General features: G+C 34.8%; 1 protein-coding gene across 1 annotated transcript; it reads left to right on the top strand.

Annotated features, from left to right (window-relative positions):
• The first annotated feature begins 35 nt into the window (after positions 1-35).
• LOC107152180 (trace amine-associated receptor 1) lies at positions 36-2,831 on the top strand. Its single transcript, XM_015497723.2, has one exon. It carries the CDS (start codon positions 69-71, stop codon positions 1,155-1,157), a length of 1,089 nt encoding a protein of 362 aa, XP_015353209.2. The 5' UTR covers positions 36-68; the 3' UTR covers positions 1,158-2,831.
• Positions 2,832-14,773: the final 11,942 nt, after the last annotated feature.

The raw sequence follows: 14,773 nt of genomic DNA, 5'->3' as shown, positions 1-14,773 counted from the left end.
CCCCCCCCCCCCCCATCTTTCTGGGATAGGTATGTGCAAATAAAAGGAGAAGGAACTATAAACTGACTATGGATCTGGAAAAAGATTATGCGACACACAAAGGGAAAAATAAACTTGGTGGAGAATTGTCAGGAATGATGCCCCTTTGCAACAATATAATTAATATCTCCTGTGTGAAAAGCAACTGGTCAAGCCATGTTCGTGCTTCATTGTACAGCTTAATGGTACTGATAATTCTGATCACTCTGGTTGGAAATCTGATAGTCATTATTTCCATACCACATTTCAAGCAACTTCACACCCCTACTAATTGGCTCATTCATTCCATGGCCATTGTGGACTTCCTGCTGGGGTGCCTGGTGATGCCTTATAGCATGGTGAGGTCAATTGAGCACTGCTGGTATTTTGGAGAGTTCTTCTGTAAAATTCACACTAGCACTGACATTATGCTGAGTTCAGCCTCCATTTTTCACTTGTCCTTCATTTCCATTGACCGCTACTATGCAGTGTGTGACCCATTGAGATACAAAGCCAGGATCAATATCTTGGTAATTCTTGTGATGATCTTCATTAGTTGGAGCATTCCTGCTATTTTTGCATTTGGAATGATCTTTCTGGAGCTAAACTTCAAAGGAATTGAAGAGATATATTATAAACATTTTCACTGCACAGGGGGCTGCTCGGTTGTCTTTAGCAAAGCATCTGGGGTATTGGCCTTTCTGACTTCTTTCTATATACCTGGGTCTGTTATGTTGTGTGTCTACTACAGAATATATTTCATAGCTAAAGGGCAAGCAAGATCAATTAATCATACAAATCAGAAGCTTCACTTTGGATTAGAAGAGAAAAATGGAATTTCACAAAACAAAAAAAGAAAAGCTATGAAGACATTAGGGATCATGATGGGTGTTTTCCTGATATGCTGGAGCCCCTTCTTTGTGTGCACAGTCATGGATCCTTTCCTGAACTACACAATTCTACCCCCTTTGAATGATGCATTCATTTGGTTTGGCTACTTGAACTCTACTTTTAATCCAATGGTTTATGCATTTTTCTATCCCTGGTTCAGAAGAGCATTGAAGACAATTCTACTTGGTAAAATTTTTCAAAGAGATTCATTTAGGTGTAAGTTATTTTTAGAATCAAATCCACAATAATTTTATTATTGCAAAATGGTTGGTGATCCAGTTCATGAACACAACATTACAACCGAATGCACTAACTACATGGATCTTTCATTTGTTATTTGAGTCAAAGTACCTATGGTGAGCCAAGTTATGCTTATCATCTCTTATATGGAACATGGTAGACGTGATCTTAGCCCTTCTTATGATACATACACAAATTTTGAAAACCTAGTATTTAAGGACCTACATTTTAAAGAACATTTCCTAGGACTAGGTTGTAGCTCAGTGGAAAAGTGCTTGGTTAGCATGTACAAGGCTCCAGTTTGATCCCCAGCAACATGAAAGGCGGGTAGTGGTGAGGAGGAGAAGGAGGAGGAGGAGGAGGAGGAGAATTCTTCTTCTAAAGAACTTCTCCTGCCCTTAGGTGAACTTCCATGAGTTGACAGTGGTACCTTACTAAGTGGTTCAGTAGTGGAAACTATAAGACTATATTTGGGGATACAAAATGGAATGATTTTGTCACATTTACATACAGAAATTTGTCATATATGTACAGTTGGCCCTCCATATATTCAGGTTCTGCATCTGCAGATTGAAGTAATCTTAGATCAAAAATTTTGTGGGAAAAGAACATTGTGCCTGTAGAGAACACTTATAGATGTTTTTGGTTTTTCATTATTATAGTTGTCAATATAGTAACCATTTACATAACATTTACACAGTATTAGCTATTGCAAGTTATCTACAGATGATTTGAAGTATATGGGAGGATGTCACAGATAATAAGCAAATGTTATGCTATTTTATATAGGAGATGTCACATCCATGGATTTTTGTATCTGCTGAAGATCCTGAAATAAATACCACAAGGATACTGAGGGACAACTGCATGTGTCTTTTTTGTGTATAAGGATTTTTATAACCATTTCCCTATCATCTACTATTTCAGTTGTTTCTAATTTCTTAAATAATAACAGTTAAATTATGTTCTGTCTGTTACTTGCTACTGAGGCCATGAAAATGTCTGAAAGGATTTAACCATATTTTAAGGTTATATCTTGCATGGGGGACTCAAAATATATCCAGAATAAAACAAGGTAACTTATTTTAAGGTCAGAATATACACACCATGCCTACTAAAACAGTATCTACAAAAAGAAAAAAAAAAAGGAACAAATAGTGGTTTCCAAAAATGTGCCTTAATAGGAAATGGGAAACATTCTAAATTATATACATTGATCTGCAATTGAACTGTTTCTTACATAGACTACATGGTTTGTTTCAGGTTAAGTATCATGAGGAATTTGAATTTATTCAATAATAGCAATTTTTGCTCAAGTGAGTTAGGGCAAGGTGGCCAATTTTAAATGAAACTAAAATGCACACTCCTACCTATACATGTCTGTTCACAAATCTGATGATCTTCTGGGGATATATTAAATCTTTTCATCTATTATAGTCTGTTTCAGAACTATATTTTGTCTCATTGATCTGGATAGACTGTTTTTCTAATACATATAAACACTTTATGAGTGACCTTTTAATTTAGTATGTGGTAAGACAAGTTGTCTCTAATCACTTCTTTTTAAAACACTACCTTGAATTTATTTACCTGTGAGACCAGTGTGTCAAAATTTTAAAATAAAAAAAGCACTTTGAGAGATTTTTATCCTTTACAGCAAATGAGGTTCATTTGCTCTAACATATTCCTCTAGGATTATTTCTAAATGTTGAATAAATTTCTGAAATCATTTTGTTTTTATGTAAACATTATTGCTGGTATATAATAAAGTTTATTTTAACTTTCCATTTGACTTGTTTAGGTTTTCATTATAGATATTTATGTTATCTATAATGCTGTTTTATCTCCTTTGCAATAATAATGATTTAATAATGATTCTTATGCATATTCCTTACTGTGCTCTACTAATCAGAATTTCTAGAGCAATTCTGATAATGGTGATAAGAGTCATCTTTATCATATACCTCTTTTAAATTACTCAGGTTTTAATAGATTTTATGTTTTTCTTGGAACAAGATCATGACCCAGGTAATTCTATATTGTTGGTTTAGTATGAATAGAGCCCTATTGCCCATCCTTTTTTGTAAGCTCTATTATTGTTTTGTTTTGTGGTGCTGGGGGTTGAACCCATGGCCTTGTGCATTCGAGGCAAACACTCTACCAGCTGAGCTATATCCCCAGCCCTGTAGGCTCTATTTTTAATGCTCATAGTAAGAAATAACCAAAACTTTCATCAAAGCATGCAGAAAGGTTGGCTTTTTCTGTCCATATTCCCTACTTTACCATAGCTTGTGTTTCCTCAGGCAGAAGCTGTTTGGATCTTTTGGTCATCCAGAGTCCATTTCCCAACTGGAATCCAATAAGCTTTAGGGAAATTTCTCATTCCCACAGACTAGAGTCTGCTGGGACTATAATCAAGAGACTGGTCTCCTTCCTTTCCCTTTAAATGCATGGATAACCCCAGTTAAAATTTTCAGGTCTTTCTCCAGAATTTAATGTTTAGCAAAGGGAAAAAGACAGTAATCTTTTACAGAACCATTAGCTGAAAACATGGACTTCCATTCCTTCCAAGTGGTAATATCATGGTAAGGTCATGGTCAGTGTGCTCTTGGTATATTGTCACAGTTCTTGCTTCCCAAACTTTAGAGCTGCCTACCTGTCTGCCCATTTCCAAAGTGAGTTACCCAACCTTCATGGATTTCAAGTCCCAGACAGAATTCTATGAATGGTTTCTGGTTGTATCTATGAAAAGGACCTTAACTTAATATACGAGAATATAGTAAATACCAATAAAACTATTGCAACAACATGATACATGATACTTTTTCCTCTCAGTCAAGACATCTTCCAATTAGAACAGTTCTCATTTTCCATTCTCCAATCAAAGAGGAATATCCATACAAATTTCTACTCTAGATGGGACAAAACAAAAATGTGCTAGCAAAGAAGTTTGTTGGAAATGACTTACTATAAATATTAATGCTATCTTTGGAGATCATTAGACTGGAAGTTCCATTATGAATTTAAACTTGGTCCTTGAAATCAGAATTCAGTTATCAATTTTCTGCAAATATTTCCTAATCCACTGTGGATTCTGGTAAGCCACATTTTCTGTTTATTTGTACACTGTCACAAAGAGCTTGAGTATTAAATGTGGAAGGATATATGAAGAATGATTTGTGTTTCTAAATTTAACAGACTACAAAGAGTACCAACACTGAAATAATCGACATGATGTAAGAATCAGAGTGAAATTTTCTTAATTGAAATTATATGGGCTGGGGATGTGGCTCAAGTGGTAGCGCGCTCGCCTGGCATGCGTGGGGCCCGGGTTCGATCCTCAGCACCACATACAAACAAAGATGTTGTGCCTGCCGAAAACTAAAAAATAAATAAATAAATATTTTTTAAAAAAAGAAATCATATTATAATTAAATTATAATTTAATCAATTGATTAATTTTTTTTTTTTTTGTGATATTGGGGTTTGAACCTAGAGCCTTGTACTTGTTAGGAAAGCACTCTGCTACCGAGCTACATTCTCAGCTTTGCTTTTTGTATTTTTAAAAGTGATACATATGCATTTTCCAAAGCTCATTGAGTATGTAACCAACTGAAAGAAATTTTCAAAGAAAGTAAACTTGTTTTTGACATGTCTTCAAATTTTTTTCCACATCCCTTCTTTTCCTAAAATTCTATCTTTAAGTCTCTAAGCTGCCAGTGAATTTATACTGTTCTGACATTCCACCTGGCTCATTCCATTGAGGCTTATTCTGTTGTGAGTCACATCAGAATTGGCATCTGTTTCTGTCTTTGACCTTTCCCAGGAAGTAGACATAGTCGATTCATACAAATTTAAATTTTCTCAGCGTATTTATAGGTTAAACAGAAATAGGAGCTTAAAGATAAGCCACTCAATGATTTATCAATGGCAGTTATTCCTCTTGGTAAATGTATAAATCAGATAAGCAGTAACTAATGTGATAAACTAAAAAATGTGTTTATTAATAAAAAAATGTGTTTTTCAGTCAACAGTTTTACAACATGGTGTGTAAAGTAGTGTTTTCAACCCTGGTTACTACTGGGGAGGAGTTTTCAGTTATTCAGACAGAGTTACTTCAGAACCCCAAACACTGGTTTACTTTTGTACAAAATGAAATTATATGTCACTTACCTCATGAGTCTGTTGAATATTAGATGGAAGATCCTACCTAGTATATTTTGGCCACACACACAAAAACAGTCTACAAACATACACTTTTAGCATCATCCCTGGTCATTTTATTGGTATGTGCTATTGTGATGCTCACTCAGTAGATGCTAAGGCACTACACACAGAGAACTTGACAAAGGAAGATATTACCTATCTTTAAAAAAGTAGAATTTTAACATATTTTCCTAATAAATGACATAATTATAATAATTATGCAAAGGATAGCCAAAATTTCTCAAAAGTCTATGAAGAAAGATATAACCTGGTGAGACATTTATGCATTTCTGTACTGTGACATTATTGTGTGTTTAAGAGATTATGGAAATTTTTATCTCTTTAAAAAATAATTTATATAAAATGAATATACATACCCATATAATCTATATGAGTATTTGTAATCATATATAATAATGGTTGATACAATTATAAATTTTATATATTGTTATCTATCTATAAAACATCCATTATCTACCTAATGAGCCTGGGTAAAAATTGTGTAACCTTATAAAACACTGATATAAAGTCCTGAAGCACCTGTCATTAAAAACACAAAAACAAAAACAAAGAAAAAAAAACTTCTAGCTTTGGCACCACACAAGCATGGGTTCAAAAGTTAGCTCTAATTATAGTTCCTGTGTTTTTCCTCCTTTATGACTTTGCTTCTGCAGCTCTGTATACCTGAAATGCCTCCTCCCCAAACACATGGTGTAACTAGCTAACATCTATTCATCCTAAAAGACTCATCTTGCGATTACCTGTCCTGGGACCCATTTTTAAATTCCCTCAGGTAGATTCCCAACATATCCTACACACTCCTTGTCAGCGCACTTACTGAGTGCATTGTAGTGTCCTCTGCCCCCTGGTCTATGAATCCAGAAGTTAGGGACTGTGTTTTATTCATCTTTGTATTCCTGAGCTTAGCACCATGCTGGCACAGAGGGCACTCCATAATGCTTTATTAGGTGAATAAAGCAAATAAAATATATTAAGAAGTCCAAGGGGTACAGCTAATAAAAGATAGAGACAGATTTTGGGCCTAATTCTCTCAGGCTACAAACTCTACCCTCTTTTCTATTTCAGAAAATGGGGCCAACCATGGGAAAAATATAAGGAATTCATAATTTTATCCCCAGTCAGATGTGCCTATGTGGGCTTAATTTTGGCAATAAATGTGTATTTTTTTATTATTAGAAAAATATTTTAAAAGATAAGTTACTAAAACATATCCTGAAACTATTAACTAGGTTTGGCTTAAGACCTTCTAGAGAGACTTATGCTTGAAGCATTAAAATTACTCAGGCTGGGACTGGGGTTGTGGCTCAGTGGTAGAGCGCTTGCCTAGGATATCTGAGGCACTGGGTCCAATCCTCAGCACCACATATAAATAAACAAATAGAATAAAGGGACTGTGTTCATCTACAACTACCAAAAAAAAAAAAACACCAAAATTTAAAAAAGAAATAACATATTCAGGCTGGGTTTGGCTGAGACTCAGAAACCTGACGTTTCAATCAGTGATTCAGATTCTTTGGAAGGAATACATTTCTTCTAAGAACCATTGATTTAGAGCTATAAAAAAAAGGAATTCTAAACTGATTTTTAATATACATGGGAGGGTAAAAATTCAGAGGAATAATGAACACTACAACTCAATTAATAAGGAGCTCAGAAGCCCTGGTTGTGAGCTCTGTGGGTAGGGCCTGGTAAAATCATAAGAACTGCTAAAAACCCACAGTCACATTCAGTGGAAACAGGTAGCAAAGACAACAAACCAACACAAGCAAAATGATTCTTGCTACTAAGAAGAAAGTTGGCCTGTACTGTATTGCTACTCCCCCTTTTGATAGAAAAGCATAATTTATTTGGTGTATGTAATTTACTTATAATTTTTAAATTTGAAATTACCCTTGAAAGGATAAATGAAATGAGTGTTTAATAAGGGTTTTCTTTTATCATCCAACAAGAGTTAAAGTGTGGTGTCAGGTGAATGGCTTTCCTGAGACCTGAAAAATATTGCAGATATGTGATTCTTTATTTTTGGCTCCTGATACCAGCTCTGTAAACATATTTACATCAGATAAGAAGGTAGACTAAGGCACCAATCACTGTTTTGCTTCTTTTGCATCAGCTAAAGTTTTCTTTCTGAGTTTTACATTTGGTCTTTGCTTAATAGTTTGAGAATTCCCCCAAGCATTTAGTTCTTCAACTAAAACTCCATGGTAAACATTTTCCTATCCCCATTAAGTGAAACTCCCTCACCAGGGACTTAACAAATGTGAAATCATTTTCCTTCATGACCAGCACCAAACAATAGATGTGTTAATGATGCCCTCTGGTCTCTATTTACTCAGAAGTTTGATAAATAAGAACAAAGTGTGAGTGATGTTGCTTATACTTGACTCTTTGGACAAGGGACTTGGGTCAAACAAATTGCAGCTTCAAAGTGTCAAACTGTAAATGAAGTGTAGAGGGCATTGGTAATTAGCCAATCAACACATTTAATGACTATTATTTGCAATTCCCTCAAGGCTACTTTTACAAACAGAAGGGTTTACACAGACACTGATATCACATGCTTGAAAGGTGTTGATAACTTTGTTTTTAAATGGTTTAAAGTTTTCTTCTTGTTTGTATTTCTCTTAATTATAGAAAATTACAAAGTCTTGGGAATAAGGAAAAAACACATAGATCATATGTTGTTTTTTCTTCCATAATTCATGTTAACTAAAACATAAAATAAAACATAGCAAAACACTACAATAACACCTATTTTACTACCAACTACTAGTTTAGAGGTAGAATCACCACAATGCTATGTTAGAATATTCACAACTAGATCACAGTTTAGCTTTATCTATTAGAAGAAGAAGAAGAAGGAAGAAGAAGAGGAGGAGGAGGAGGGGGCGGATGAGGGAAGGAGAAGGAGCTGGGGGAGAAAAGAAATGGTGGTCATTATCTGGGTAATACAATCATCTGAATTCTCCATCACTACAGCTACCATCATCAGATAAGGCCACAACCAACCAAAGATAGAATCATTGCTTGTGATATATTCTGGAAATCAAATATCTGCCCGAGTTTCTATTCAAACAATGGATATTATTAGCTGTTTAAGCTGTGTTCAACAGGGGAAAGAAATTTACTATATCTCTTTAAATTATAATTTTCTTGTTTTTAAGTGGACACTACAGTTTTCAAGGTTCTTAAAAAGATTTATTCATCAATTATTCATTCACATAACTGATACTATTGGACATACACCTTATGCCAGTTAATTTGTTCTCCAGATGGCAAGGACACAACGGTGAGCAAGACTAAAATATTCTCCAACTCTCCAGAATTTTCATGGAAATAAAATGAGGTTTTCTAGGAACTAAATGAGATTGCATCTGTCAAAAGTGTTTAGATAAGGTACAATGCATAGTTATTAGCGTATGGTCAATAAATTAGACATATGATTTGCAGTTCACTTTACTATTACCAACCAGTTCATAGTTGCAGAGATAAATTTATTTATTTTTTTTCCTTTTTTTATTGGTTGTTCAAAACATTACAAAGCTCTTGACATATCATATTTCACACATTAGATTCAAGTGGGTTAGGANGAATTTGCAGGGAAATGGATGGCATTAGAGCAGATTATGCTAAGTGAAGCTAGCCAATCCCTAAAAAACAAATGCCAAATGTCTTCTTTGATATAATGAGAGATAAATTTAAAACGAAATCCCTAGCTATTAAGTTTAAGCTCAGATAATAGCACCACATGTCATTCTTTCTGTTTAAATGATGGTAATTGAAAACCAGCAAAACCAGAAGGCCATGGCTGTAATCACACTTATTGCTTTCTCCTGGTTCCTCTTTTGGTCTGTCCAATTTGCATAACATAAACTAGTGTTGTCACCTGCCTGTCTGTTGGGCTTTCCTTTTCAGCAAGTACCCAAAATTCATATGTGCCAAACTGAATGAAATCCTCTAGTTACTCCACCTTCCCCTCCTATGACTTCTACAGAACAACAACAGTATTCATGCAATGGCTCAAGCTGTAAATCTGGATTAATCCTTGACCCCTCTTTTTCCTTACTCCCCACACCCAATCAAATTTGGGCCATGAATCTTAATCCAATTTCTCACTTTCTCTCCCTTGGACTCTGGTTGAATACCACAACTGGTTTTCATTCATCAAGTCTTGATTCTTCCAGTCCATTTTCCATCCAGTAGCCACAAATTCATCTGAAATTCAAATTTGACCGTGTCTTTTTGCAGATGAACATCCTTAAATGGCTATATATTAGTTTTTGTATTATGCCACTATGTCCAGATTTCTTGGCTAGTATGAAAGTCCTTCTGTGGTCTGTCTTCCTTATTTTTTTTCTACCTTCATTTCCAGCCACTTTTTTTTTCCCCAAGCATACTATATTTCAGGTATACCCAGGTATTTAACTTGTCTAAAAATTCCATGCCTTTTCAGACCTCTCAGATTTTGAACATTCTATCACTACTTTTAGAATACTCTTCACCCAATTACCTCAAGCCTAATAATATTTCTGAACTTGCCTGATGGCTCTCTGCTTATGCCCAGTGGTACTTCCTTCTCTCCAAAAGCAATTCAGGCCTAGTTCTATGGCTTCACATGGTGCATGTTATTGTGATTATTTGTCTTTATAAAAAAGGAGTTTTAAATGAATATAGAATAAAATATGTCACAGAATATATGTAAGGTATGAATGTTAGACATGAAATCAGCATGAGCTTCTTTTCAGCTTATTCAGTTTAAAAAAATAACATTATTATTGTTATTACTTTTCTAGTTGATTTTTTGTTCTTTGCATATCCTTGATGATAATTTGTCGTCAATTAAATGTGTGACAAATGTCTTCCCCTAGTTAGTAGCTTATGTATTCAACCTCATATGGAAACTGTTGCTAAATATAAATTCTTTGTTCTAGTGTTGTCAAATGTATTAAATTTCTTTATGTTTTATGCTTTTGTGACTTTACATAACACATCCAGTTTTAGTTAGCTTTTTGTCACTGTGACCAAAAGCCCCAGACAAGACAAATATAGAGATGGAAGTGTATTTTGGCTTATGGTTTTAGATGTTCAGTCCATAGTTAGCCAACTCTGTAGCTCTGGGCTTCAAGTGAGGCAGAATGTCATGGCAGAGGAAAACAGGTTGGGACATGGCAGTAAGGAAGCAGAAGCACAGAGAGTGCTTTGATCACCAAGGGCAGAATATAAACCTCAAAGGCATGTCCCAGTGACCTACCTCCTCCAACAACATCTTACCTACACACAGTTGCTGCCCAGTAAATCCATATTAGTGGATTAATTCATCAATTAGTTTACACTTCTCATAATCTATTCATTTCACCTCTGAAAATTCTTGCATGTCTCACACATAAGCTTTTGGGGGACACCTAAGATCTAATCACAACACCTTACTATGAGATCACAAAGTTATTTTCCTAGATTGTATTCTAAGAGTTTATATTTTTGTCATTTACATTTAAGTTTTTAATCCACCTGGATTCTGGAATTGATTGGTATGTACTGTGTGAGATAGAATCCAGTTTCATCTATTCTTTCCATATAACCAGTTGTCCCAGTATCATTTGTTAAAAAATATAACCATTCCCAATTATTCTCTTCTTTGTGATATAGTAATTTAATTTTCCACACACATATTAAAATGTTTTGAGCTATTTGAAGTATTATTGATCTACTTACCCCTTTACCAGTATCTCATTTTCCTAAGACTATAATTTTATATTCTAACATGAAATGAGGTAAAGGAAAATCACTTTAATCCAATCTTTTTATTCCTCATCTTCCTTGTTTATTTGGAAAGTTTAGTTATGTGAGACCTTTAGTAATTTCCTATAAATTTTTGAGACAACTTGTCAAATAAAAAGAATGCACACAGCACATACCAGATCTTAAATTATACTATAGAGCTAATAGTGACAAAACAGACGTGTAGACAATGGTACAGAATAGAAGACAAAGAGACAAACCCACATAATTACAGTTATCTTACATTAGAGAAAGGTGCCAAAAAAATACATTGGAGAAAAGATTTTCAACAAACGGTGCTGGGAAAACTGGAAATCCATATGTAGCAGAATGAAATTGAACCCCTATCTCTCAGCCTGCACAAAACTCAACTCAAAGAAGACCAAGGACGTAGGCATTAGACCACAGACGCTATACTTTCTGGAAGAAAAAGTAGGCCAAAATCTACATCATGTTGGCTTAGGAATGGACTTCCTCAATAAGACTCCTACAGCACAAGAAGTAAAATCAGGAATCAATAAATGGGATGGAATCAAACTAAAAAGCTTCTTCACAACAAAGGAAATGACCAAGAACGTAAAGTGAGAACCTACAGAAGGGGAGAGAATTTGAGCCACCTGCACCTCAGATAGAGCATTAATCTCCAGGATATAAAAAGAACTCAAAAAACTTAATACACACACACACACACACACACACCTTAAATCAATAAATTAGCAAAGGAACTGAACAGACACTTCACAGAAGAAGAAATATAATTGGTCAACAAATATATGAAAAAATGTTCAACATCACTAGCAATTAGAGAAATGCAAATTAAAATTACACTGAGCTTTCATCTCACTCCAGTCAGAATGGCTGGCAATTATCAAAGAATACAGATAATAATAAATGTTGGCAAGAATGTGGGGAAAAAGGTGTACTCATACATTGCTGGCAAAACTGCAAATTGGTACAGCCACTCTGGAAAGTAGTATGGAGACTCCTCAGAAAACTTGAAATGGAACCACCATTTGACTCAGTTATCACACTCCTTGGCATATACCCAAAGGATTTAAAATCAGCATAGTATAGTGATGTGGCCACACCAATGTTCATAGCAGCTCAATTCACAATAGCTAAGCTATGCTCACAGTAATCAGGAAAATAGACTACAATAAATTACTACTTTTCTCTCCTCTTTAATTCTGATAATACCTTGTGTTGAATGGAAGTCAATAGAAATTCTATATCTCAATTGTGAGAATGTAAATTAGTACAATCACTTGTTTACTATTTGTTTTTGTCATGTGGACATGAGTATTCATAATCTTTCTGTCTCTGAAATTACTTTCTCATATCTATTTCCAAGAAAATCTCTTGAATATATGTCCCAGGAGACTTGCTCTAGAATGTTCAAGATATCATTGTTCCAATAGCAAAAGAATTGGAAATAATTCAAATAACTATTGATTGGAGCAAAGATAAACAGATAATTATTTCAGTGAAATAAAGTAGTGCAGCTACCTACAGTTCAGTGGAAAAAAATAAGAGCAAAACAAAGTTCAAAAGACAACCAAGAATTTGGTACTCATTTTATAAAGAGTTCTAAACACCAAACAATATTCTGATTTAGTTATACAAATATAATAGCCTGAATATGGCTATTAAATGAATACAAAAAATAATAAACACAAAATTCAAGGCAGTGGTTTCCTCCCCAAAGATGTGTGGGAGTGTGGCTATATGGAGAAACTGTAGCTTCTAATGGTTTAGGAGGAACGAGTAAGCCATAAATATCACCATATCATACTTGGAGTCACCACAGAGCTATTAGTCTTAAATCTTGTTCTCAGGATTAGAGAGGTTGTTTCAAAAGTTTTCCGAGGCTTAGACATATGTCTTTTTTGCTTAGCCATGTATTTTTTTTTTTTTTTTTAGATTTTTGTCTTTGTATATCATCAGTCCTCTTCTACTCTGCCATGGTTGGTTTCCTTTGAGGAAGCTCTATTGTTCCTTCTTGCCAGTTGGTAAAATGGTATACAGTAGTCCCCCTTCATCCATTGGGATATGTTCCAAAACCCACACCTTCCCCAAAGTGGATGCCTGAAACTTCGGGTAGTACCGAACCCATATATTTTCTTGTGCATGCATACCCATGGTAATGTTTAATTTATGAATTAAGCACAGTGAGATACTAACAACAATAATTAATAATCAAATAGAACAATTATAACAACTTATTGTGCCAAAGTTATGTAAATTTTTTCTCTCTCTCTCTTTCACACACACACACACACACACACACACATATATAATATATCTCTTATTTTGTGATGATGGGGATTGAATCCAGGGGTGCTTTACCACTGAGCCACATCACCTGCCTTTTTACTTTGTATTTTGATACAGGGTCTCACTGAGCTGGTAGGATGCCATCAAACTTGAAATCCTTCTATCTCAGCCTCCAGAGTAGCTGAGATTATATGTATGCACCACCAGTGCCCAGCTCTCTCATGCAGTATTTTAATTTTATTATGCTCACCTTCTAATAATGTAAGATGATCCAATTCCTACATTATGAAATGAAATAAAATATATAACAGTCATTGTGACATAGTGTTAGGCTGCTACATAAGGGTTACTTGAACACAAGCACTCCAGTATCTAAAGAGTTAATCTGATAACCGAGATGGCTACAAGTGACTAGCAGGAGGGTAGTGTATATAGCATGGATATGCTGACAAAGGGGTGATTCATGTCTCAGGGGAGATGGAGAGGGACAGCATGAGATTTCAATCTGCCACTCATAGCAGCACACAATTTAAAATTGATGAATTTTTCATTTCTAGAATTTTCTATTTAATATTTTTGAACCGCAGTTAACTGGAACCATGGATAAGGAAAGAATACTATATTTCAGTTTCTTGGATATATTCCAGTAATAGTGAACTTCAAAAGGAAAGGGTACAAGATTCATTCCCTTTGCTCTGTATATATTGTTTAGCTCTTAAAAACATATTTAAGTTTTAATCTTTCCCCATGAATTGTCCCTCAGTTATGTAATTAATAGAGAATGATGAAGTAATTCTTTACAGAACTAAGGTTTGTCCAGTGTGACTCACTATCTCTACCAGAAGCGAGAGAAGTTAAGAGCAACTTTTGTCTTTTGCTGACTATTTAAAAATTAAGATCTAAAATTATGCTAATATTTGTGCTAAATATTTGTAAATATTTTTAAAAACACTTTCACTTATATTTTTATGCCATAATATAACTGAATATTCTTTGAAATAAAAACATTTTTTGTTGTTGTTCTTTCTCTTCCTTAAGCAGAGCTCCTGGGAGAGGGTGAGTGAGGAGCGTTTACAAATTTTGTAGGACCCAGCACAAAATGAAAATGTAGAGCACCTTGCTTAAAAACTCTTAAGTCAAGTGGGAGACTAAAGAGCATTCAGCCAAGTGTCAGTCCTTCAAAGATTTCTTCTCCATGAAACTACACAACTGCACACCCACAGAGTGACCCTGGGCCAAAGTGAGGTCACTAAAATAGCTATAATTTAAATTCCTGCAGGACCTGATGTGTTCCAGTGACCTGTGTTATATTTCATCTCTATCTGAATTATCAATGGGAAATGAA

This window comes from Marmota marmota, unplaced genomic scaffold (genome assembly GCF_001458135.2).
Source record: "Marmota marmota marmota unplaced genomic scaffold, marMar, whole genome shotgun sequence".
NCBI lineage: Eukaryota > Metazoa > Chordata > Mammalia > Rodentia > Sciuridae > Marmota > Marmota marmota.
Note: the sequence above shows the minus strand (reverse complement) of the source record. Positions and strands in the feature narration are given on the sequence as shown.

What these genes read in the sequence shown, in the direction of transcription:
- LOC107152180 (XM_015497723.2), top strand. Translation starts at nt 69, where the DNA reads ATGGATCTGGAAAAAGATTATGCGACACACAAAGGGAAAAATAAACTT.